A 27182-nucleotide genomic window follows, 5' to 3' on the forward strand; every position below is an offset into this window, starting at 1 on the left:
AGTAAACAATACAAACTTGTCTAATATAGAAAATTTCAAATATAGCATTCTATGTAATTCTGTGCACTATTAATCTGTGCTTTGCTATTATTGACAATACATCAGCTATCTTTTGCTACGTAATAATTTCAGTTTCCGGTGTAAAAAGGTAAATAATTAAAATATAAAAATAAAATATCTTTCGTAATTTATTTATTAATCCATATGATAGACACGTCTATTACAGTCTAAGAATATAAAAAAAAATCTTGATTATGTTATTTGAATGTATTTATTTTTTTGTTTATTTCTTGCCCCGCCCTCCATTTCTGTTGCCATGGGCCAAACTGGACGAGCCCACCGCTGTTGGCCGACCAAAACTATCCCTGCGTTCACGTATATTTTTGATATTATCTTACAAGAAAACAGCATTATATAACTCTTTCTGCAACTACCTAGCTACCACGGCCATGCATTCCGCTACAAGTCGTAAATTTCTACCTGGTTTACTTTAAAACGCTCACTTTCCACCGATTTAAACGTAGACTAACTCCGGGTTAGTTTTGGACTTGTAATCCGCAAAGTAACAACTAAGCAGCAGCTAGGTGGGCTAATGTTGAGCTTTAAACATAGCGTAAAGGCGCCTTTTGGAGAATATTCAGATGGCTGTACGTTGGCTATGCAGGTAAGACGTTGATGTATTAAATTATTGATTTGAATGTATGGATCGGGTCGGTTTTGGTGCCAAAATAGTGAGTTATTTTGCTGAGGTACTGGTGGGATCAAATCAGGTGACAGGCGGTTCTCCCCTCTCCAAGCACAACCACGACAAACAAAAGACCCTTTTTAAAAAATGTGAAATTATCTAAATATTACTACGACTTGTGCAAGGCGTATAGTACCTAAAGAGGGTCGTTTTAATTGAAAGTGGGTGGGCGTTGTTCAGTAAAATTGTCGTTTCTAGAACAAAATGGGTGCACCTCAAATTTAGGGTGTGCACTTGACCACTGGTGTTTTGACCAATTGTGCACCCCCGTGTAAATCCGACTCCCCCTGCTGCCATGTCACAATGTTTACCTGTTATAATTGCATAACCTTGAGTCCTGAGTAAATGTATGTTGAGGAGATGTTTTTCTTGTGTGTCAAGTGGCTGGCTGTTACACAATAATAACATCAATATTGTTTATATTTAGGTTTTTAATGGCTTATTTTTTAATGCATGGATGGACCATTGTTAATTCCTGATTCATACCATGTTTTAATTGTGGTTTGGCCATTATGGATGTTTTTCTGGCTTGTTTTGGTCACTACCTGACAATGAACCATTTTTACCCCAATAATTAAAATATGAATTATGTAAAATAGTTTAGCACAAGCTGGAAGTTAAATCTGTGAACTGGACATCCATCCGCTTCTTCACTTCTGGTCAGATTGCCGGTGGACACTGCCTCATATCTATCTGAAAGGAGGAGCTAATTACGCTGAAACTGTAAACAGCGATAGTGTCCAGTTTCAGCTTTAATGACCCTATTCAACCTTTAATGGCCCTACCAATGTTCTCTTTGTTTCTTTTGTTTGCTTTGGGTCTGAGGATGGAATTATAGATCAGTGACAGATTATTTCTAAGGTCCCCATTAGTGTTTAAGGAAGGATTGTCTTTGCTAACAAAAATAGCTTCCCTTCTCAAACCATTTATTTTCTCTGGCTAAGGTCCTAGTTTTAAAATAGTTTAGTTTAGTTTAATTTAGACCTGTACAGAGACACTAAGATAATAAAAAAAAAAAAAAAAAAAATACCAGATGCACCAGATTATAGCTAAATAGTTTGTTTCCATCTACAGTCCCACAATTCAATTCATAGACGTCATGAATGAAACAGCCACCAGAGTCATCATTGGTAGAAATCTGTGTTAAACAATGGTCGTACCTTCTTCTTTTTTATCGCAATAGTAAAAAATGACTTATTAACAATGATCATTTTATAACATCTTTGCTTGTGCCTGTTCCTTTTGAGCATTGCTGTATCATTTTTCCTGTTGGACACTGAGAAACCAAAGTACGCAAATAAAATAAATGATCTAATGATAAGAAATACATGATAAAATTCACGTATTTATGCATAGGTCACATGTCGCCTCTCCACAGATCAGCTTTTTCTCCATGGACAACAGATAGTATGATGCGATATTGTGGAATATTCCAGGCAAAGCAATAACATTTCCATGGATACAAGCAGGTGACTGACCCTCCACCAGAAAAGTTAAGCAGTGCACCTTTAAAACTGGTGAGAATTCCATTACAATATACGTATAACAATTGGTCTTTTGTTGCTATGGAAAAGTCTATCGGCGTCTCTTTGACTCTGGGTGGCAGCATTACGCGCATTACGCACATTACGCACGCGGTCCCTCACTCCGACGCGAAGAAGCGCGGAGTGCGGAGAGGAGGGGCCCCCTTCCGCGCACCCAGCCCACCGCAGTCAGTCCCTCTCGCTGTCACGCCGCTCCGCTCCCATCTGCATGCAAAAACCTCACCGTTTACCCCATCTTTTGGCGTCTACCGGGATGCTACCGCTGCGTTTGGCGTTGTCAGATGGGATTACGCGTTTGTAGACATGTGTGCGCACGTATTTGGAGCCATCAAGGGGTGAGTGATAGCGATAACCTTTTGCCTCCGTGTGTGACGCTGCGATGCTTTCGGTGTGGCACGGGGGAAGGGGAAGGTGTGGTGCTCGTTTTTTTTGGGGAGGGGGGGAGGCTTGTCAGTCGATGATGCGTGGCGTACACACAAATAGTCAGAAATACAACGCGTGGATGCGAATTTTCGTCCTGGTTTTAACACTAGATCCGGGTTTAGCATTGGTTTGGTTTAGCCCTGGTTTTGCGCGCGTTCACACTCGTTATTTGATCATTTATTTGAGTCCATGTGTCACTTGGGTTGCCCCTGTTCTAGTGCTGGTTTAGTTTTGGTCTAGTCCTGGTTTAGTTTGGGGTTTTAGTCCAAATATGGTGCCAGTAGAAGTGTGAACGTACCCTGTGTGTGTGTCCTGGTTTGTTTAGCTGTGGTTTACTCTTGGTTTATTCCTAGTTTCGTCCTGGTTTAGACCTGGTTTTCACTTGGTTTAGTTCAGACTTGACCCTCCTCACTTAGTCCTTGTTTCTTTCATTAAATTAACACCCAGACTACTGATTCTTCCATAGGTTCATGCGCATGGATCGCTTTGTTCCTATAGACGGCTGTGCGTAATGGACAGGAGGAGGACAGGGCTAAAAGCGTAATGTTCTACCTGAGCTGGATTAACCAAGTGGCGATGACATAATGCGCAAATCTGTGCCGTGGCCGCGTGTCTGCTCATGTTTTGGGAAGATGCAAGAAACAGCTGGGCCTTGTGTTGACATGTTGGTAGAAGAGACATGATCTAATGCTAACAAAAAAGCACCCGCAAAATAAAGTTAGTCATATTCATCCCAGGTGAAGTTGCAGGTTAGGAAAACGTTTAGCAAGGAAAAAGTTGCCAGTCCTGTAGAAATCATTTAGTTATAGAATGTGAAGGTTGCAGCATTGACCCAAGATTACATAATGGGGGATATAAAGGTGTACACAGCAGTTTTTGCACATTTGGCATTACTATTTGATATTACTTAAATGCAGAATTCTTGTTTGTAATAGATTAGATTGTAATCGAGTGCAGTACATTAGAGAAGGAAGTAAAATGCCAGGAAGTAGGAAATAGCATAGCGACCAAACAGGTATATGACACACCTGGGCTAATCCAGCGTTAGCAGCAACAAGCTGTGTGCAATGTGTAAAGTAGTGTTGTCACAATATTAAAATTTCAAACTCTATTTTGATACTAAAGAATAGACTTGTTACTCAATACTAAATTCCGATACCACGGTCATAATAAAAACGCTTTTTATTTAGGCAATAGAATGTGGTTTTCAACATTAAATGGTAGTATTTAGGCTTGATATGTGTGTACTCCCTCAGTGTGCAGTAGGTTCACAGTGGTCCATTGGTGTAAACTAGTCTATGTGTCTTATTCCTGTGAAAGATACAGCTAAAGATCATTCTACAGATTTTCAGGAAAGGTTCATTTCTGTCCTGTGAATGTGGCTTTTTAGTATCGAAACCTGCTTAAATGAGTGCCTAGTTTTGATACTAGTTCTAGTATCAATTAGTATCTAATAATAATAATAATACATTTTATTTATAACGCACTTTACATTTGAACAACAAATCTCAAAGTGCTACAGTGCAAAAAAGACATTAAAAACAGAAGACAATTAACATTAAAAACAGAAGACAACTAGTGTAAAAGCAATCTGATTTTTGATACTTTGATAACCCTATTGTAAAGCTTACTCTAGTATAAGAACAAATACAGTTTTGATAACAGATACAGACTAATAACGGTGTATTTACCTTGATCAGACACACAGACATTGGCTGAAGAGAGTTAATTGTTTTAACTTGGAATCTAACGATGCTACAATTTGAACTGATAATTTTATGATCTAATTTATTAATTGTTTATTTATAATTGCCTTTGAATCAAGGATAGAAAATGGTAAACTTGCATTTAAAGTTGCATTTATTAGGGCTGCAAGATGAATCGCAATCAAATTGAAATCACAGTTTTTAAAGAACCATAATTTGCTCCACACACAAAATATTTTGTCTAATTCAGCATAAAAACTGCTAACGCCATAGTTTTGTTAGTTTCAATGTACAAAAATGTTCTGAAATGGGATTCTTGTATTAGTTTGTCTGTTCTCTTATTTCATATTTCAGTCTTTTTGCCAATTCTCCTGGATTTGTTTAAAATGTGAACGTTGAACAGAATCCTACTACTATGTAAAATGCAAATCTATTCACAGTACTTCAGAAAAATCATAATTGGATATTTTCCCAAATGGTTTAGCCCCAATGGAAACACGGACATATTGTTTGTCTCTGTGACGTCTGTGTGTGTGAATTTGAACCCAGGGACCCTGGCAATTGGGTCATAGCTCCAAAACTGCAGCTCCAGTGGAGTTCTGCACAATCTCAGAGTCTGCAGAATCGTTTAGTTGTTTAGTCCTGTTTTACACTGGTCAGTGCTGCGGAATATTGGAAAAGATCGCCATAACTGTTAAAAGACTCATGTCTATGATCTATTTTATAATAGTTTTCTCATCACAAACAGACCTGGAATTGTGTTTTGTTTTATTCACACATGTTTAACATACAAACCCTGCATATTTAGGCTGAGTATGCGGAAAGCACATTGTGATGTCATGTGGTAATACAGGAAGTGCTCCACCTTGGCCCACAGTGCCTGTAATGTTCCACAGTATGACTTTCAGCCTATCTATGTTACATTTATTTTCATGTGTTTTAATTGCTCATTGCCTTGAAAAACCTGCAATTGTACTTTGAACAGGGTCGCCTCTTCATAGATCTGACCTGTAACTTGGCCTGGGGTAGTTACTGGCTTGTCTCTATGGAGATAAATAACCCGTACTGTGGGGCACTAACACTTTTAACATAGACAAAGTAAAGATTAAATCAAAGTTAATTTAGGACTTAGTTTGCCGTGATATTGATCGTTGCATTTGCCAATTTAGTGCCAAAAGCCGAAGTTAAATTTGTCAACTGGATAAAACGTAGGAGTGAAAACATTTCCAGAACTGAAGAAGCGAGCGAAACGTCTTCACTCCTACAACGTTTTGTCCAGTTGGTAGATTAAACTTCGGCTTTTGCTGTGGATCAGACCTGGACGACTGAGAGATCACAGACATCTGCCGGTTTGGGTTGTCAAAGGTGTCGAAAATCAGATACTAATCGATACTAAAACTAGTACCAAAACTCATTTGAGCAGGTATCGATACAAGTATAAGGCCACATAGACTAATATACACAAGGCATGGAACGATACTGAAATTTTATGTCACCATTATTACGGCCCAAATAATTACGACGAACGATTATTCACGATAATTAAGTTGCTGACAGTTTAAAAATGTTATAGATATTATCACTAAGTTCCATGTTTAAACAACTTTTATATAATTGTACTTTGTTATCAGTGAGAAAAACTACGATCTAGCGGAGAACGTTATGGATAATTAACTTTTCCTGCACATTGTAGTGATACAGTGGCAATTATCTTAGTTGGAGATTATGGCGATTGTGTAAAATGTCCCACTAACGATTATTGTCTGCCCTTTTTATCACGATAAACGATATTATTGTTTAGTGTCCCATCTCTGGTATACACCCATGGACCACTGAGGGATTACACAGACACGCAACCGCATGGGGATAGAAAAGAAAGTACGAACATTTAACGCTGAAAGTCACATTCTATTGTTTGAAATTCTAGTATCGTGTCAGTATTGCGGTGTCGATACTTTTGACGATATAACGTGCAGCTCTTATGGTCGTCCCTTCCTCCTCCTTTTGTTTTTTTGTTCAGTCCCTCTCCTCAAAAAGCTTTTCGGAGGACGACTGTAGGCCCATGAATCAGTGATGATAAGAGTGAAGTGGTCACACAGGATCATGAAATACTGCGTAAATGTCTGAGTTATGTAACGTAGAGTTCGATGAAGCGGACAGTGAACAGTGCGATGGAGAGGAGACATTTTCAGACTACTGTCCTGCTCTTCAATTGTTTATTTATGAGTCCATTCAGGTTTGCGCGGGACCAGATCTCTCCCTGGTTGCAGTTTATATGAGCTGTATCGTCGGGCAGTTAGCGATAGACAATACTGAATCTATTTTTTATTCTAAGAGCGATAATCAGAAGATATTTTAACAATATAATATAAATATACCAAACCATATCTCTAAAGGAAGGGTATTAGCTGCTAGCATGTAATATATTTAGATCAGCATGTTAGCTTTTATTGTTTTGGAAATGCTATTCAAAAACCCAAAACGTGTATAAAGTGTGTGGTGAGGGGTTTTACAGCTGCAAAACATATAGAATAATTGTAAAAAAAAAAGTAAAGCTGATACTTTGTGGATTTTGCTTATTGTGGATTCTTTTTAGAACGTAATCCCAGCGATAAACGAGGGACCAGTGTATTTATAAAGAATTGTCGTGCGGGTGTATGGGTGACGTAGACTTGTGGGCGGAGCGTTGTACAGAATGTTACAGCTAACTGCTAAGAGAGTTTGAATAAAACTTCTTCAAGCATGTTTTTGATGAGAAGATCATTATAACATGGAATAAAGCTTAAAAAAAAATCAATTCCCTCTCAAAATTTATTCGTTGAGGTCAAAGATTTGTAAAATTACCCATAAAGTTGCAGAAATACCAGTTCGTAGTAGAAGTGGGCGACGTGCCAAAAAGTAAATAGTATGATTTTCTAAGGGCCGGGGTTAGGAGTGGGTGGTGGAAAGTGTTTTTGAACATGGAGCTGCATTGAACAATACATCAGGGAATTATTTGATGGCTTTTTTTTTTCCAGGATGAGATCACGAGTTGACTTTTATCCAGCCACGCTTTGTACGCTCGTTTGCAACAACATAACTTTGTTCCATTTTTATCTTTAATCACGACTTTTTGCAGCGTTTCCAAACTTTCAATACATCGTCATTTTCAACACAGAATAAATATTGCGGAGTTTAAAGACGTAAATCACGGCGCAGCAAGGGCGAGGCAAGTTTATTTGTATAGCACAAGTCGTACACAAGGTAATTTTAAAGTGCTTTACAGAATAAAAAAGACGTTAAAATCACAGTACAGCGAATCAAAACATAAATAATCATCATAAAATTAACATTAAAGGACAAAAGTGTAGAATAAAAACCTTTCTAAACCATTCTAACCATTCTAAAGCGATTCAGGAAAGCTTCCATTTTGTCCTTTTTATGTTTTTATTTATATTCATTTGATAACTTTTATAGCGTATCATCATTTTACATAATCCAGCCAATCGTTTCTCGAACTGACCATAGAGTAACGACAAAACTCGCAACTGTTTCCAATTGAGTCATTTAAATATTGACAATTTGACATTTTGCTCGAGAAGAACTGCGTAACGACGGCGACGGAGCTCGTTTGTAACCCTCGCAGGCGCTTATGAACGCGTTTAACGAGGCAAAAACGTCACTCGGCTCGGCTTTAACTCTCGAGACGCTTATCGTTTTGTCGTTCTCTCGCCGCGTTGGATGTCGCTGCTCGTAAATGCTCTAATGTGTGTTCCCTTCGCTCTAGAATGAGTCACCTGTCCATCACCAGACTCCCCTCAGGACCTCCCCCGCGCTTAGACTCCCGCTCCCTCCGCCCCTCACACCCCCTTCGACCCCCCTCGCTGTATTAGATCACAGTTTAACAGTACGTCACTTTATGAGTCAGAATGAACGTTCCTACTGACTACAGGACCAGTCACGCCTTTGTCTGTCTGAAGTACTGACTGGTTTTGTGTAGTTTTGAACGCACACAAACATAGGCTATAGCTACACAGCGGTCCTTCGTTTATCACGGGGGTCCACGTTCTAAAAATAACGCGTAAAAGGCGAAATCCGCGAAGTATCAGCTTTTATTCTATATGTTTTTCAGCTGTAAAACCCCTCACCACACACTTTATACACTTTTCTCACACAGGCGTTAACATTTTCTCACATTTCTCTCTTGTTTAAACTCTCTCAAAGTTCAAACCTTCGTCGGTGCCTTTGTCGGTGCGGAACGTTTCGTCGACATTGTGGGTTTTGTCGCGGGGGGAAAACAAATCGCAAACGTACAGCACTTCGTAGATGGAGCTGTGGGTCATGATCAGCTTGGGTGTTTTTAATGGAGTGAGAAACTACATATTCATAGTAAACGCCAAAAGTAAAATCAGACCTGGACGACTGACGGATTACACCAGGGGTCTCAAACTTGCCGCCCGGGGGCCAATTGCGGCCCGCGAGATGATATGTTGTGGCCCGCGGGACAATATGAAAGTTTATTGTTGCGTGTTCTGCCAAATTAGTAAACCCCAAACACACATGTCACTCGCGTTGTGTACTCCCGTCACAAAAGATTCAACAAATACCCATAAAATCTGCAAGAATTGGCGTATTTCCTCATGTGTGTTGAAAACAGCGATGACGTTTGAGCAGATTTTAACAAAGCTTTTTTTTTTTTTTTTTAATACCTGATGTGGCCCAGCTTCACCCAGACTCTGCCTCCTGCGGCCCCCGGATCATTTGAGTTTGAGACCCCTGGATTACACAGATATATTAATCAGGCTATACTGACAATACAGCAATCCAGGCCTGTCACCATAATCACTGTATCCACTTACCGTTCAATATACGACAGAAGGAACTACCGTAAATTTTGGACTTTTTTCTCAGGCATTGAACCCTGCGGCCTATACAACGGTGCGGCTTATTTATAGAATTTTACTGGCTAACGGCCACCGGGGGGGCGCTCTCTAGCTGTAAACGTAAAAGTGAGACAGACGTGGGGAAAGATTATGCTCTGAAGAATACGCTAGTTTTGATTTTTTTTGTCATTTTTTTGTCATTTTGCGCATCGTGCCACAGCCTCATCGTGGAAAACACACGAAGAAATGGATATGATGCAGTTTTTAAGATAAAGAAGGAAATAGAGCCACTGCACGTAAGCTCGGCATCAATGAATCCAACTCGGTCAATGTAAAAAGACGACAAAAGGAAATAAAAGCAGACGGCCCGTGTTGGTACAGCTTTATTTTCTAAACCTGCAGGTATATTCATCCTGTGTTGATGTCGTGTTGCTGCCAATTTTCAGGCACAGTTTTAAAAAAAAGCGTGTCCGTGTACCGTCTTTCTGTGTAAATATCTCAGTTACAGTATAAAAACCTGCGGCTTATATTCAGGTGCACTCTATAGTCCGAAATTTACGGTATATATTTTGGGGTCAGTATTTATCAAGTGGACTTTTTCTTTGCACATCTGGGAAATTTTTGGTTATTTTTTGGCTACATGATAAGATTTGAAGCGTAAAGTTTGAACGAATAACTGTGAGTACTACAAGTAGAGATAGGCCGATATATATCGATTGGCCGATATTTGGACTTTTTAGCGTATCAACTATTGGCCGTAAATCTCCAGCACAGGTTGATATTTTATTTTGGTCGATCTGCTGCTTAAAAAATGCACACAAAGTTTTATATTAGGCGAAGCAAGGCAAGGCAAGTTTATTTGTAGAGCACAATTCGTACACGAGGTAATTCAAAGTGCTTTACAGAATAAGAAAGACGTTAAAATCACACAAATCAAAACATAAATAATCACACAATCTGCAGCTCTCTCACCCACTCGTTTGCACCTTTAAAAACTCTCTCTCTCTCACTCTTCAGTTTAAGAACTTTCCCATTACTTTACAAAAAACTTTCCTGTCACTTCTCAAATACTTTCCTGTCACTTTACTACGTCTAATAAAAGTCCGTCAGTCCATGTTTCTTTTGTCGTCATAAATTTACCGTTAAAAAAGAAGAGTGCAGAATAAAAACCTTTCATATTAACATTGACATATTAACAAAGAGACAGCTGCGCAAAACGTGACAACCGCTCTCTTAAATGTTTGTGGTAAGAAAGGGCTGTGGGTGAGTTTGTACTAAATTCAAACTTACATAATTTGAGGAAAATAAACAGAATCGGCCCCATGTATCGCCTCAAAAATATCGGCAGAGCTTATCGGCCGTTGGTTGCTCTGGATTCTAAACAATCGGTAGCGGCATCGGACATGGAAAAACCCGTATCGGTCGGTGTTTCGTTCTGATGTTTATTCATTGCAGCTCGTGATTTTTTAACAATATTGTAGATTTCGAATAGTTTTTTGTGGTTTAAATCTGCTGTAGAGTTGTTGTGTCAGTGGCATGAATTTGTTTCAGTATTTTTCTTTATCGTACTTATCAGGGGCGTCCAAACTCTTCACCGAGGGCCGTATCTTGAAAAACATTCGACACGGAGGCCCACAGAGCAGTTATCAGTACAGTGGATGATTCAGACGGTGCATTTGACATAGTTTTGACTTCATAGTTTAAATAAGGCTTGAAATATTAATGTTAGGTCTGTATGACAATGCAGTGTGACGTTATTTAGGTTTTATTAGTAGGATTTACCGTAAAAAGTACAGATGATCAATAGGGCCAGATCAACTGAAGGACACCCCTGATCTATATTTACTTCAGCGATGTATCAAACCTGAAAATGTGTTACGGTGACAGGCCTAGCTCTCTTCTCACATCCATCCTACCCGCCCCCTGTCTCCTTTTGGCTCATGTTTGTCTCTGTATTATTACTCACAACTTTGACAACCTCATGTTTTGTGAAATCTGGTTTGGCAACTTTTTTAAATTGAAAGTGTAGATAAGAGTCTGTGTCTGTGCCAGTCTGTGCCAGTCTACACAGCTGCGTTTACCAGCAGAACAATCAGAAATAAACTTTTTTTTTTTTTATTTAATGTAAAGCGATCAGTAGGATTTCTGTAATGTCTTCACTTAGACGCGTCGTTCAGATGGAGGTGACCCGGTGAGTAACTGGATTCATTGATGCTTGTAAAGTTTTAGCTCTATTTCTTTGTGTTTTGGAACCATTTTAGTTTAAAATCGTATAAAGTTTGAAAGTTTGATTTTTCCAATTTATGTTTTAAACTCAAGATTCAGTTCACAGTGTATTTTAAGTGCACATTTTGAACCCATCCAGGAGCATTCACGTTTGGAAGTCGACTGAAATGTGAACCACTCAACTAATACAAGGACATGTTTGTAGATGTCTAAATTACAGGGCTGGCAGCTTTTACACAGAATCAGACCCCCCTGAAGACACGGGGAGGGCATCTGACACACAGGGACGTTTCAGAACATGTTTGTAGACGTCTAAACTACAGGGTTAGCAGCTCGTACACAGAATAGTCTTGTCTGATGTCTCTTTGGTCTTTGTTTTATAGTTGTTCAGTTGTTTGGTGAGCTGATAAACAGGTTTTGTCTTGGGCCTTTTTACTATATTTACTTCCAAGTAACTGTTCTGCGCTGTTTATTTGGACTGTTGCGGAAAAATGACAATTCTAGATAAAAAGTGATGCATTTGTGAGGCATGAAATAGAAAAAAATGTTTATTCTTTACAGACAGGACAGGGGCCCAAACCTGCTCTGGACACAGACTGGTCGCCTTCTGGTGTCCCGAGTCTCTGAGTCTCTGCCCTAGAGCATCTCTCCCCCTGGTCCTGAGTCTCCCCCCCCATACTCATCTCCCCCCCATACTCATCTGAGCTCTGAGTATTTATAATGTCTAGTCTGGAGACGTATGGTAAGAATATTTTTACTTCACGACATAAATATACTTCAATTTCCATCACAGGACAAGGATGGAAGAGGATTCAGTTCTTTTTGTGATATAATGTCCTGTTTGAGATCGAAATGTCCCCGTGTCTCCATGGGGTCTTATTCTGTGTAAAGATAAGATAAGAGATAAGATAAGATCTGCCTTTATTAGTCCCACAGTGGGGAAATTCCAGTATTGCACCGCACAGTTAAAGAACAGAAGGATAATGGTAACGTGCAATAAAACAAGATAAACAACAAGATAAAAGCTGCTAACCTTGTAGTTTAGACCTCAAACATGTTCTCCGATGCCCTCCCTGTGTGTCAGATGCCCTCCCTGTGTGTCCGATGCCCTCCCTGTGTGTCAGATGCCCTCCCTGTGTGTCCGATGCCCTCCCTGTGTGTCCGATGCCCTCCCTGTGTGTCAGATGCCCTCCCTGTGTGTCCGATGCCCTCCCTGTGTGTCCGATGCCCTCCCTGTGTGTCAGATGCCCTCCCTGTGTTTCCATGGGGGTCTTCTCTCACATATTTAAACATTGACTGTGGACTTAAATATTGATTTCACGATACATTCCAATATTTGTCAAAAAAAAATGCTCATTTTTCTCTGCTGTATCAGACCCATTTGTAAAAGTTGACAACAGAATAAAGCTGATCCAATGATGACTCACTGCGGTTAAAGTCAAAACTTTTCACGTCTTCATTGTTGTGCCCAGGAAATTGTGGGCAAGATGCTGGAAGTTTGGTGGTAAAAGTTTGCTTTGAAAATCGACTTTTTTTTAATAGTTTGAGTTTTGGATGGTGAGTCGGTAACATCTGCTCTGGGTTTATGTTTTAAAGAGACAAAATGTAGAGTGACTTATTTTGGGAATGACCTTGTTGCTACAGTCGGATCATCACATATTGAAAATCGTCTGCTTTTTTTCCACAGTGATTCAGTCCCACAGATGTAGGTTTAAAGGTGCACTACGTAACATTTCTGGCGGAGGGGCCGTCACTGCTGTCACGGAGACGTTATTGCTTTTACTGCAATGTTCCACTGTATGCCCTTAAACTTAACTTATTCTTTTATTGATTTGATTACAGGTTGGGTATTTGCTCAAAAATGCATTGACTGAAATGCGTTGAGTAAGTAAGTTTAATGCCGTACTGTGGAATATTTCAGAATAGCCAGTGAAATGAATGGAGCTCAGCAGTAACCAGCCATCCCCTGGTTCTGGAAGTAAATGTACTATTCATTTTTAGACTTTCTTAAAAATAAATAAATAAATAAAAATAAATACATAAAAAACAAATACATAATAATAATAAGTAAATGTACTATTCATTTTTAGACTTTCTTAAAAATAAATAAATAAAATAAAAATAAATACATAAAAAACATAAATAAATACATAATAATAATAATAATAATAATAAGTAAATGTACTATTCATTTTTAGACTTTCTTAAAAATAAATAAATAAATAAAAATAAATACATAAAAAACAAATACATAATAATAATAAGTAAATGTACTATTCATTTTTAGACTTTCTTAAAAATAAATAAATAAATAAAAATAAATACATAAAAAACAAATACATAATAATAATAAGTAAATGTACTATTCATTTTTAGACTTTCTTAAAAATAAATAAAAATAAAATAAAAAATAAATACATAAAAAACAAATAAATACATAATAATAAGTAAATGTACTATTCATTTTTAGACTTTCTTAAAAAAATAAAAATAAAAACAAATAAATAATAATAAGTAAATGTGCAGTTAATTTTTAGACTTTCTTTAAAAAAAATAATAACAATGATAATAATAATAATCATGTTTGAAATCTCAGGGCTAATCAGCTTTGTGGTAACTAATGAGCACCTATCGTTTTATTTAAAGTCTTTTTCTGAAACTTTATAAACCATAAAGTTACATTTTACAGAATCTTGAGAACTTCTTTGAACTTAAAACAATTGTGTTGTTGTTATTAGCGAGCACATAGCTGGTTAGCCTCCATAATGCCTTTGAACTCTTGGAATTTGGCTGTAGGAAGTCTATGGAAAAAATGAATGGAACATTTATTTACTTCAGGAACCAGAGCAGACTTGGAAATGGGCAGATTGTTTAGGATTTTCTAACAAACGCTTCTAACACTGTAGTACTGTTTGAAATAATATATGGAACACAAGTAATTACATTTTAATAGAACATTTTAAAACCCCTAAATCTGTCATTGCAGATTGTAGGCCCTTTAAATCCTACCACTGTAACACATGCATTTGTGTCTGAGCATCAAACTGAATCGACTTTAACCTAGATCTGAGCCGCCCACATCCTCCGCTCTGGAGACGGGCCAGGGACTGGACTTCATAACAGGACTATCTCTGAGCTGAACAACGCTCAACAGTGTTCAACAGGAAAAGTGCTATTTGGATACTGGGAAACCAAGTTGAATGAAATAATATTGATGTAGTCAAAATCTAAAATTAAAACTGAACCAGGAGAGCGAACCAGGAATAAGAGAGAACTAAACCTGGATTTAAACAGTACAAAGGGCTGCAAGATTAAGCGTAATCTAATCAAAATCGCAATTTGAATGGAAACGTATAGCAAATGACAAAGGCTGCAGTTTTTTTAAGTACCGCTTCACAAACAACGAAATATCTTGTCTCAATTCTGCATAAAAAGTGCTAACCCTGAAATGTGATACTTGTATATACAGCGGTCCCTCGTTTATCGCGGGGGTCACGATCCAAAAATAACAGATGAATGCAGTTTGTCAGTTCATATTTTAGTCTTTCGCATCACATATGTCATTTTCATATGGCGTTTAAATATATCTCTATCGTGACAAGCCACCAGGTCAAGTCACAGGTCAGATCTGCGGAGAGGCGACCTCGGTCTCAGCAACAATACACACTTTTGAAGGTCTTTCTGAGCAATAGAAAGATCTGTAATTGAATATGTTTAATGCACCCCAGGCAGAGTTATAATCTCTCCATACAGGTGGCAAACGCTCAGTCAGAAAAGTGACAGAGTGCAGCTTTAATCCTTCTGTCCTATCGCCCGTGGTTTGTTCTACCTGGTGAAGTGGAGGTTGTGTAATAATAGTGTTTGTTTTTGTGCTGTCTGCTGCTGTGTGATGTGGCCTGGTGTGGTCAAACACAGTGACTCATCCAGCGCACACTCCACAGCTTCACTAAACAAGAATGAACGGAGGAGCAGGAGGAGCAGGAGGAGCAGGAGGAGCAGGAGGAGCAGAGGAAAAACTAACGCTTTATGTCCAATCAGCAAATCGATTCACTGATCTGTGTCATTTTGAGCATTACGGAGGAGGGGTGTTATTACTATATCGATTCATCTTGTTGATACTTTGCCGCCGATGTCATCAACATTCCCCGGGGAGGTGAAGCTAACTGGAGGCACAGCTCTGTCAGAAGCTCCGTTAGTCCAGTCAGACTTTAATCTGAACTTTATTACAATACAGTTTGCCCATAAAGAACTGACTTAGCTGGACATACAACAGGTGAGCTGATTTGTGCTGCTAAACAAGTCCCTCTCACATAAAATTAGTCTCAAGCTAGCTAGCATTAGCCAATTTTAATTTTTTCAGTTAGTCACTCTTGCCTCCTAAAATCAAACTCCTAAATAGGACTATGAACGCTCGGATTGATCACAGGCTCCTGAAAATATGTTGCGTTGAATCCATTAAGTGCTGAACATTCCACCATAGTCATACATGTAGAACTCCCCCAGCGTCATGTCCCTGGAAAGTATCAATAAGCTAATTTGCAAAGGCTGCAGTTATTACAACACAATAGTCTGTCCTCTCGCTATAGGGCCTGCTAACCCTGTCATATATTTGTCTTGCTGTTGAAGCCAATGAACAATATTTACCAACACCTATATCAAGATTTTGTAAAACCTTGAGCGGCTTGAAGTAAGCTTGACGTACGATTTACAAAAAAAACTTCACATTTGTAAAAGGAAAAAAAAAAAGTAACAAAAAACAACGTATAATTTGCTGTAGAACTCCTCTAATAGTCAGAGGAGTGGCATTTCTGCTTCAATATGAATCCTCATTAGAGAAGAATATTGAATCAGCGTTTCTATCAGAGGGTCCTTACATAAGAGAGAGAGCAGTGCATGATGGGAGCACAGTCCAGATCTGGTGTTTAACAAGATAATAAGAGTTCTTTCTCCTCTGCCAGTCGAATCACATTCTGACCATGGGGCAGATACACTACAACAGATGTAAAATAAAAAAGTTTGGAAGTTTGTTTTTTTTTTTGTTTTTTTTAAATTACTTTTGGATCGCCTAGCCACAGAAATTTACATTTTATAGCAAACCAATAACTTTGTCTTTTTCATTCATGTGTTATAGGACTAGGTGTCTTTCCATTTTTTTCTGTTAATACCTGTTTTTTGATACCAGTGCTTGGACGTACATATTCTTACACTACACAGTTATAGTGATCATGTCATTAAACACATTTGAAGTACATTATTCATTTGTGGAGAGTGACAATATCTACTACGTTTCTATGGTTACGGACTTTTAACATTTTAACGGTACCTAATATAGTCGTACTGGTTCTCAAATTTCACACATCTCGCGTCTAGAGTTAAGTGTGATGTCACTTTGGGGCTTAAGGCACATCAGCTGATTAAAAACAGTGAACATGTTTAAAATCCCCCCTTTTTTTTAGTAACAACATATTAAAAAGGGATTGAAGTGGTCCTACATTATGCAAAATGGATTCCTGTGAGCTTTAAGACATGTTATATGCTGTTACCTCCTCAAAAACAGACCTGCAGCTGTGTTTTGTTTCATTCACACGTGTTTGAGTAACACTTTATTATTAACTCAAAATGCTCTGTTCCACCTTGTGATGTCATGACGCGTTATTTTTTTATGTTAACAGCTCTTTTTACCTTTAGTTCAGTAGAGATTTGCAATTCCAGGCCTGAAATTATCCAAATGATTCTAGGTGTATGGAGTGTAAAAACACAGTGGAGCACTTCCTGTATTACAACTTGACATCACAAGGTGGAACAGAGTGTTTTCAGTTTGAGAGAAGAACTACTAAAGCCTAAATATGCAGGGTTTGTGTGTTAAACATGTGTCCAGGTCGGTTTTTGATCAGGAAATGACATTATGACAGCTCAGAAAATAGCATAATATTGGTCCTTTAACACTAACAAGGTTATAAGTGTGACAAAGTGTATAAGGGGGGTTGAGATAAGAAGCTAGGCTAGGCTAAATTAGCATTAGAGGTGACTGCCAGTCGGTGAGATATACACACTAGTATTCAATGTAATGGAAGATTATTACTACATTACTTACATATCTGATACAAGTTGTGGTTGAACATACATTGAAACGTAATCTCTTGTTTGGTGAGCACTGTGGCAAAAAGCTAAAACACAAATCTAAAAATCAGCTGCCAAGTTTTTGGTGTCATCATCACTTAATAATTCTACTTTCCCTGTTTCTCTCTGCAGCCTGTTTGGGAAGCCCTTTGATGGAGGGAAGCGAATGGACCCAGGCATGCCTCAGTCCCCTCCCCAGACACAGCCTCCTCCTCCTGGCTTCACCGTACCCGCCTTTGTGGTACCCGGGTTCACCGTACCCGGGTTCACCGTACCCGGGTTCACCGTCCAGCACCACCCGGCCCTGATACGACTGGGCGAAGTGCACAGGGAGGTGGCTGCGCTTGGGCCTCATGTTTGTACCTTCAGTGGGCTTCAAAACGACAGAGAATACAAAAGACTGGAGAGAGAGCTGGCCAAGCTACAACTGGAGGTGGACCAGGTGAGCGTGGCAGAGTGGTTATTCTGTCTCTTCCTCTCAGTGAGAAGATTGTGGGTTAAAGTCCTAAAGTCCTATTTGTCCCCGGTTCAGGTGGACACAGAGGGCCGCGCTGATCTGCAGGCCGCTCGTAAACGCGCCGCGCAGGAGGTGGAGGGTCTGCTCCGGTACATGGAGGAGAACGCCACGCATCCCTCCAGACTCGCCATAGAGCAGCTGAGCACCGAGGCACGCAGTCTGGTGGAGGACAAGATCGTCGCCCCCCAGAGGTCAGGAGGAGTGGCCGAAATCAACGATGAGCTGGTGGACGCGCTGCAGGAACTGGTGCTCAAACTCACACAGGTAATGGATGGTTTAACACTACTTTACTAGTAAGGTAGCATCATTCGTACATTTAGGCACTGTTGTCAGAGAAGCCATTGAAGTTTTTGTTTCATGTGAATAGACCAGGTAATTACAGAGATATTAACCATAAACCAGCACCACAGAATTCACAGCTATAGGGATGCTACAATGGTGTATGATTTTGGTCGATTTTGGTGTTGATTGGTGTTTTTTTTATGGTCCTATCCTGCAGGTGAAGACAGAGGGCCGTATCCCTCTGAGGAAAGCTCGGTATCGCGCTTTGACTCGGCTGTGTGCGGTTCAGGAGGTGATCGAGGGCAGGACCCAGCAGACCCTCTCTCTCCCTCTGTCTGATGATACACATGAGGCTGTGCACCGCATCAACAACATCATGGTCAAGGTAATTGCGTGAGGAGGTGTAATTAGAGGGGAGTAATGTCCTCTGCAGGGGGCTAGAGCCTTGTTTCCATGGATTCACTTTGATGCAAATTGGTACAAAAGTGTCTTAAGTGAAATAAATGCATAAAAAGCGGTCAATAAACAAAGTAGTTTAATGTTTACTCTTGCGTTACCTTTAGCCACATCTCACAGCACCACAAACTCGGAATTACTAAGCTTCTTTTTGTGAGTTGCTGAGTGTACCTTTGTGATTTAAAAGTATCATACAGATTTGTTTAGATTTTATCATTAAATAAACTTCCGTGTTACAACTCCTCTATTTACTACTTCTTTTAACTGTTGGGATACTACAATTTATTATACAATACTTACGTGTTTTTGCCTTGTGCAGGTCAGTGTGGCGAGAGGCCAGCTGGTGGCGCTGTTGATGGGTCTGAGTGGGCGGGACAGCTGTGCACACCTGTCAAGGATCCTGACGGAGCTGCAGGTTGAGCTGGATGCCCTGGACGTCTCTGGGAACAGTGTGGTCAGAAACTACAGGAAGCAGGTGGTGGAAGAGATCAACGGACTGTTAAAACAACTGGACCTGGAGGAGGAGGGAGACGACACACGCAGGTCAGACCGGGTTATCTGTCTGTTTACCTACAGCTACACTTCTCCTGAAATCAAGTCTTACATTGTGAGATTACCCTCTGTGTCTGTACACAGCATAATGGTAAAAATATGATTCGGAGCAGAAGGAAATACATTTTATTCAAGGTGTAATTATTAGCCATAGAAGTTCCCATTGGGCAGGATTCACTTTGAACAGATATAATTGCTCTGTAAATGAATGTCTCTGTGATTAAGTCAGACTTGTATGATCTTAACCCAGACTTACTCTTGTCTCTGTGCTTCAGATATGACTTGGCTCAGAACGACTCTATCCGAGAGATCGAGGGGGTCCGCTCCCACGTGTTTCAGCTGCGAGAGGCCGTCCTCAGGAGCTGTTTCATGGGAGACTTCAGCTTCAGACCTAAAGCTGAGCTCCAGAGTCTGGTGACCCGCCTGGACCAGGTCGACACAGCCAAAAACCCCTGTATCAGAGAGGCCAGACGCAGAGCTGTGCTGGAGGTGCAGGCTGTCATCACCTTCCTCGACCTCAGGGAGGCGCTGGTGAGATGTGTATATGTGCTGACAAACACTATAGACATTCATTAGCTAATGCTATCGACCCCTCGCCATCAAGTGAGTCCAGAAAGTTAGTAGAATTCTGCAGCCACTCCCTTGTATTTTCTCCTATAGCCACTAGTATTAGCCCACAAAAGCTGCAAATTGTGAATAATTCAGAGGGTGTCAGCTGGTACCAAACCATCGACCTCATTTGCGTGAGGTCAAAGCCTCGTTAAGTGAGTGTTTAAACCATTTGGTGTGTAAACCTTTTAGTGTTTTATTTTAGATCATAATTAGTGTGTACAAATTGGTATCTGAGCTAGATTAAGCAACTGTAACTTCTGGAGCACATTTTATTGGTGAGATCATATAATATACATACATAAATAACATGAAACAAACACTTTATATACTTCAACATGGAGATCGGCTTCACCATTCAGTTGTAAGTGTTGGAACACTCATTATAAAGTAACTGCGGGAACCATAGAATTTGATGTCTATGAGTCTAGTAAAGTACATAGTTTTGGTCAATGTAATATACTGACAAAAAACAAATCATCTACACACATGTATATCAGAACAAAAAGAAAGTGAATAGAGACTGGGATTGCAAAAGAGGTCATTTAAACAGAAGCATGTTGTCCCCACAGAGTGCCAAACCAGATCATACACAAACTCACTCTTTAATATAATTTCTCATGATGTCCTCTGGAATAATCTTTGCTCTTGTTTTAGACTTTCCGACAGCCGTGCCCCGGGGAGCACCCAGCGTACCGCGCCGTGTGGACCGTCCTGGGTAACCTGTCCGAGCTCCAGGCGCAGGTGCTGGGCTTCGACGGTAAACGAGCCGATAAGAGCTACCTGATGCTGGAGGAGCTGCTGACCAAACAGCTCCTGGCTCTAGATGCAGTGGATCCAGAGGGACACGAACCCACCAAAGTGTCCCGAAAACAGGCGGTCAAGTTCGCCCAGAACATCCTCAGCTACCTGGACATGAAGACGGACGAGTGGGAGTACTGAGAGACTAAAGTGTGTGAAGAGAAATGAGTCCAGGTGTCGCTAAAGAAAGGGATATTCGGTAAAGCAACCTCCAAAAACTCCATCAGATTTACGTATAGGCAAAGTAGGTCCGGTGTTTTGCCCAAGGGCACAGGAAAAAGTAGTAAGCAGTGTTGAGGTTAAACCAGCAACCATCCCCTGCTAATCTGGACATGAGGAAGGACGAGACAAATGCAGTATGTTAGGAAATATTAACCTAAATATCTAAAAATATCTGAGAAATGAATCCAAACAAATGAAATCCAAAAATGCGATTTTTTTGTAGAGTAAAAATAGTAGGAATAAATATATTGTTGTTCACGTTGGTTTCAGCAAGTTTAAATTTGAATATTATATAATTCTTGTACCTAAAAAGCTTGGATTCTAAAACTGTTTCTGAATTCTGAAACACATATTGTCAAGTACAGCATGTATCAAGCCTTAAAAGTTTAATTTCGATCCTTTTTCCTGAGCTAGTTTTATCGAATATCCCTTTTAGTGTCCGCCTAAACAGCAAACCACATGGCCAGTCCTGTTTTTCCTTATAGGTCTACTGAAAAGGCACTGGATCTCATTTCTCTGAGCACATTATAAACAAAAACACTGGTCATTCCACAGCCTGTAAATAGACTCCGACTCTCAGAGTGCACTGCAGCAGCCCCGTCTCCTCATTGACTTTTGTTTGGGAGGATTTTGTCACCCTCTACTGTCCGAGTGCCGTGTCTGTCTCCTCTGTGTCCGCTGCCAAAGCTGCACCACACGCCTGTTTAAAACTCTCATTCATAAAAACGACTCCAGAATTCAACTTTTCTCTCAATACAAATCATTTCCGAATATTTCTGAGCTGTTTAATTTTGACCTGGTTACAGAGACAGACTGATGCTGCTAGAACTGACAAGAAAACATTGAATAAAGGACAGTTTTTGCATCAATATTTCATTCAGTTACAGTCTGTTTTGAGTGGTACTCTTATACATGAAAAAGAAAAATTCATACTCAAAGTTGCCTATAGTTCAAATTAAGTACAATGCCCTAATATATGTTGGAAAACTGGAACAAATAGTGTGACCATCTTAAATTGGCACTGTAGACAGGATCGTTCCAGTGGCCTAAATATCCAGGAATCAATGATGGTCCTGGTTTAGTCCTGGTTTAGTCCTGGTTTAGTTCTGGTTTAGTCCTGGTTTAGTCCTGGTTTAGTCCTGGTTTAGTCCTGGTTTAGTCCTGGTTTAGTTCTGGTTTAGTCCATGAATTACTGCTGGAAAATTTGACAAATTAGTTATTGGTTTCAGAAACTTCCCAAAACTACATCACAAAGTCACCCAGATAATGAGTATTAGTGGAGGGTAAAGTAACTCTAATTGGCTTTACATAGATGCCATCGTTTGTGCTAAAAAAATAATGCATTTAATTTAATATTTGATTAAAGCAGACACGGGCAAAGTACGGCCCGGGGACCATACATGGCCCTTTGGTCTTATTAATCCAGCCCATGAGACCAAATTATATTAAAATAGGTAAGGGTAAACCTTGTTTTTCTGTGTTTATTTCATTGAAATGTAATGAATGAATTATTAATTTAATTAATGCATTTGGAAAACAATTTGTACAATGAGCCCTGCATATTCAGGCTTTGCTACATGTTACAGGCCAAATCTCTAATGTAATATAAACATATATATATATCCTGACCCCGCCCGTCTATCAAATTTTAGAACCCACAGTGGCCTGTGTGTAAAAAAGTTTGTCCACCCCTGGATTAGAGCAGTTGGTTCCTGCCCTATGTCGTCTAAACGGGTGTCATTGTCTATTTGGCTTAGTTCAGAGGCTCTCAAACTTTTCACACTAAGCACAACAAAAAATGTGTGATTTGGTTTGGCTTTCTGAGGACTACCAGATCTAAACCAGGTTTATAACAGGACTATTCCAGGTCTACATCGTTGGCACATTATTCAGTTCTCTGAAGGAGCTCACGTACCACAGTTTGAGAAACGCTGATGTAGTCCACGATTCTTGTGTTAGAATGCATAAATAATATTGGTAAGTTTTTGGATCAGGTTTTATTAGTGTCGGTTTGGGATATCAAGAAAAGGTCTTATCTTTCTCCTCTCTACGATCTCCCTGTGTCACCAGCAACTGTTTGATAAAAGCACTGATTTAACCCTCAGCGTTATCTCTCGCTCTCAAAATGGCCGCCAGCAAAACGTCAACAGAACAGTTTCAACATGACTCCTCCTCCCTGTCCTCCTCTTACGCTCGTTACATGTGGGACGTGTCTGAATCTAAAATTGATTTAAATTTATTTTTTTTTAATTGTGGAGTTGAAAATTTTGAGGAATTGTGCTGCTACTGCCATTATTCAGGTTTTACTTTGTCCCTGAGAAATAAGTGGACTATACACAGACATTAATGATTCAAATTTGACTTAATACTTAGAAATATTTCCATTAGGTGATAAGGAGGTATTTGTGCCTTTATTTTTGTCATCTGCTTTCAATTGTCTGTCAAAGTAGTATTGTGAATAAGTATGTCTGCAAAGTATGTACACGAGACCAAGAGTGGACTGAAGAAATGCACATGGAACCAACATTTGACTTCATTTAAAAGCTCAAAACTTCAATTAAAATGGGAAATATGACAGCGCTGTAGTAAGATCTGGTCAAGTCACAGACATGGCAAGATAGTAAAGGTGCACTGTGTAACTTTTCTGAAGGATATTCCACCGCGTATCCATGCTTTTGACTGGAATGTTCCACTGTGTGCTAGAGACGCATTATATGATCTCATTACAGATGTTTTTAGCACTTTCTTCACTGGCCACTTCACAGATCTGACCTGTAATTTGGCTCGGTACCGTCGCTTACTTGTCACCATGGCGATAGAGAAGTTTAATGCCATACTGCGGAACACTCCATGCGTAATGAGACCGTGTAATCCCTCATTTGTCCGAAGCAGAAAGTTAAAACGATGACTATGGATCTCTATGGAGACGAGAGTGCAGCAGACTCTCCGCCAGAAATGTTACCCAGTGCAGCTTTAATCCTACACTTAAGGCAATATTTAACAACTACCAGAATGCCACTACAATCTTTTCATTTGCATTATCTTATCGAAAATGTCCCTGGTTAAAGATTTGATCGTCGAAATCGCATTTTGAAGTCCATTTTGTTCCCGTCGATAACACTACAAAAACAAACCTTGTATGTCTGTTCACGTACGAAGCACTACGATATTCACACATATTTTGTTTGTATTATCACGTTTATTATTGCACTAGTGATAAAAAAGACACATTTTTAGAGTCAGTATTATGCACACTGGTTAAGATTAACATTTGGACAATACATTTCTGACAAAACTGATGCAAAATGTTACACCAAAACAGCCCGATACAGATGTTACACTTTTAACATTACACTTTTGAAAACCGTGGTGTAATATATTGGTTTTAATATTTACAGTAAATTGCTAAATGCATTTTAGCTTCCATGTATTTATAAAAAAAAACAGTTTGAAGGACCGATAACGTCAGCTTTGAAAACAATTGGGTGAAATTCAAAGGGAAATTACGTCTCAATTTGCATATTTTGGTTAGCGGCTCATTGTGTGTATATATATATTTCAATTGATTAAATACATTTGTGCAAAAGATGAAGCTGATTAAGCAAAAATCCCTAAAAAAAACTGTTGAATGTCATCAGCTTCATTGGATAATTAATAATAGTGAAAAAATAAGGATACACTGGACATTTAGACGGTAAAAACGACAATATTTGATCTCATTTTGATATTATCTTGGGGACAACGTATCGTCCACCTCTACTCATTGCAAACTGAAATTACTGAAACACCCAAAATGAAAACCTAAACTCAAAACTAAAACTCAAACTTCAGCCAAAATGAATGTACGCAAATGTACGCACACCCTTAATATGTCATTTGAGACGCCGCAAAATTCTGCTTATTGTAAAACGCATTTATACACAGAATATATTTACGATTTTTGATCCTTGACTTTTGTAAGAAAACAGCAACAAACCAGCAGTGTTACCGACCCCTCAGTCCTTCTAAAAATAAAAAAAATCTCTAAAATGATCTAAAAATCTTCACTTTTTTTTTCGTTTTGTTCCTCCAGCTCTATCTCTGAATGTAGTTTTTCGAATGTCCTGTCGCCGTCGCGTTTTTGCTTGCACCAAAGTTTATGTTTATTTATTTAAAGGTAACGAAAGTTTGGAGAAAAGATGGATTTAAGACTGAGATATCTGGGATTGTGTTTTTGGAGAATGCAAAAATGTGTACGGAAGCTGAGGAGGCCCATACAGTTTACAGTCGGTTAATTAAAAAAAAACTAACAAAGTCTAACAATGAAAATGAGTTTTTACAGTTCTAAATACTGGAGAATTATCCAAGAATATGACATTTATTTGGAGTTTGCATGTTCTTCCTGTGTGTGGGATGGATCAAATCTGTATTATAAGGTCTATGTTTGAGATTACAGTTATATATTTTTAATTTGTGCAACGTTTAGTGCACTATCTGGGATTATCTGCTCGTCTTCATGGAGAAATATTGCAACTACCATGTTCTTACCTGTATCGATACCTTGAAAAAACGTTCAATCAGACAGATCCGACCTGGAATTTAATCTTCTCGGAGGATCAGCTGTTTTATTCCAAGTTTAATGCCATGCTACGGAACATAACAGGCTAAAATATAACATCTCCATAGAGACAAGCATGTGTTGGTCCTCCTCAGCTCCCGTTTAAAGTATGCACTGCTGTCTAGAACGAAACTGGACAGTTAGAAGTGAAACAAATGAAAGAGAGATGTTTTTTTAACTGTAAATTTTCCACAAATGCACTTTTATTTTCATTTTAATTTCAGATTTACTTTCGCTTTGTTGCTGCTGACAGAAATCCTGCTAGTTTTTTCTTCCACTGGTGTCTTCTCTTAAGTCGCCTTTTAAACGTGCGAGTATTTGGAGACTTTGGACCGTGTTTTTTTTGGCTTTTTGTGTCACGGTTTCAGATTGTTGCTTGTACAGAAGCAGTGAAGTGATGTGTCGTGTGAATGAAACAAACCCGGACGAATAAACTCTTTCAGCAGAAAAAAAACCCCAGTGAATTCTGTTGTTTTTTTATAATTGAACATGTAAATTGTGTAATAAGTTAATGTTAATGTATAACTCTGTATAACTCTATATAACTCTGGGATATTCTGTGTTTTTGAAAGAAATCTTCAAACTTCTGCTCCATAAACATTGAACTTTCTCTAATTTTTTTAATGATTGGCTCCATTAACTTTCAGCTGACAAGAATCACGTCTTTGGTGTTGAATAATGGTCCCACTTTATCAAGCTGTTGTGAAAAAATAACCTCGCTTTTGTTTATTTATACTGATAGAGAAGACGGTGAACTTTGTGCTAGTTTTACGTTCATGTGGATAAGCCCAGTAATTACAGAGATATTAACCATAAACCACGTCAACAAACCTATATACTTGGTTTAGTCCTGACCAGAGTAATCTTTTCATCGAAGTAACATTGCTCTCACTTAATTAACATTGTAGAGTTTAGCACGCACGTGTCAAACTCAAGGCCCAAGGGCTAAAAGCGGCCCTCGACAGGGTAAATTAAAAGGTCTGACGGTCTTAAAATGTCATTTTATCAAGAGACATGCAGTTACAGTCATATTTTTTTACATCTTTTCAAATGCATATGTAATATTTATAACTTGAATACGTAATGAATACAGAAACAGTTCATTAACAATTAAAAAAAAGTAGTAGTTATTTTACATCTGGCCCTTTGACGGCAGCAAATTTACTGATGTGGCCCTGGTGTAGCAAATAATACACTTTGAACGTTTGTGTTTCTTGCAGCACTCCTTCAGATATGATTTTTGTTTCTGCGCTATAAAAAGCTAGATTTGGCTCACTTTTTTACTTGGACCCCTACTTTATACTTTTTATTCTAGTATAGTAACGTTGGGTAAACTGTTTGTGTACTCTAACCTTTGGTCCTGATCCACGCAGACGTTTCAGGCCTTGTTTAGTCCTCGGTTCTGCCCTGTGTTTCCTCTCTCGTCCAGCAGATAGTGCCACACTCCTGCCTCCTACGTCTGTCTTAACATCTCTTCAGTACTGAGGTGTTTCTGTGCAGACTCCTGTTACGTAACTGCG

At 39.1% G+C, this 27182-nt stretch overlaps 1 protein-coding gene across 2 annotated transcripts; it reads left to right on the forward strand.

The window, feature by feature from the left end:
• The first annotated feature begins 319 nt into the window (after nucleotides 1–319).
• On the forward strand, nucleotides 320–26112 carry bag5 (BCL2 associated athanogene 5). Of its 2 annotated transcripts, none has more exons than XM_033988731.2 (7): nucleotides 320–664; nucleotides 17759–18068; nucleotides 18159–18407; nucleotides 18643–18810; nucleotides 19201–19424; nucleotides 19709–19964; nucleotides 20700–26112. In XM_033988731.2, the coding sequence occupies exons 1-7, from the start codon at nucleotides 642–644 to the stop codon at nucleotides 20982–20984; spliced, it is 1515 nt and encodes a 504-aa protein (XP_033844622.1). In that variant the 5' UTR covers nucleotides 320–641; the 3' UTR covers nucleotides 20985–26112. The 2 variants fall into 2 exon arrangements, with proteins under 2 accessions (XP_033844622.1, XP_033844623.1); XM_033988732.2 differs by lacking the exon at nucleotides 320–664 and adding an exon at nucleotides 2404–2624.
• Nucleotides 26113–27182: the final 1070 nt, after the last annotated feature.

Source organism: Periophthalmus magnuspinnatus, chromosome 22, assembly GCF_009829125.3.
Source record: "Periophthalmus magnuspinnatus isolate fPerMag1 chromosome 22, fPerMag1.2.pri, whole genome shotgun sequence".
Taxonomy (NCBI): domain Eukaryota; kingdom Metazoa; phylum Chordata; class Actinopteri; order Gobiiformes; family Gobiidae; genus Periophthalmus; species Periophthalmus magnuspinnatus.

Bases quoted from the DNA above. Each gene is read 5' to 3' on its own strand.
- bag5 (XM_033988732.2), top strand. From the start codon at position 2,593: ATGTGTGCGCACGTATTTGGAGCCATCAAGGG. The intron at 18,069-18,158 runs GTGAGCGTGGCA...TCCCCGGTTCAG, and splicing joins TACAACTGGAGGTGGACCAG to GTGGACACAGAGGGCCGCGC. The intron at 19,425-19,708 runs GTCAGACCGGGT...TCTGTGCTTCAG, and splicing joins GAGGGAGACGACACACGCAG to ATATGACTTGGCTCAGAACG.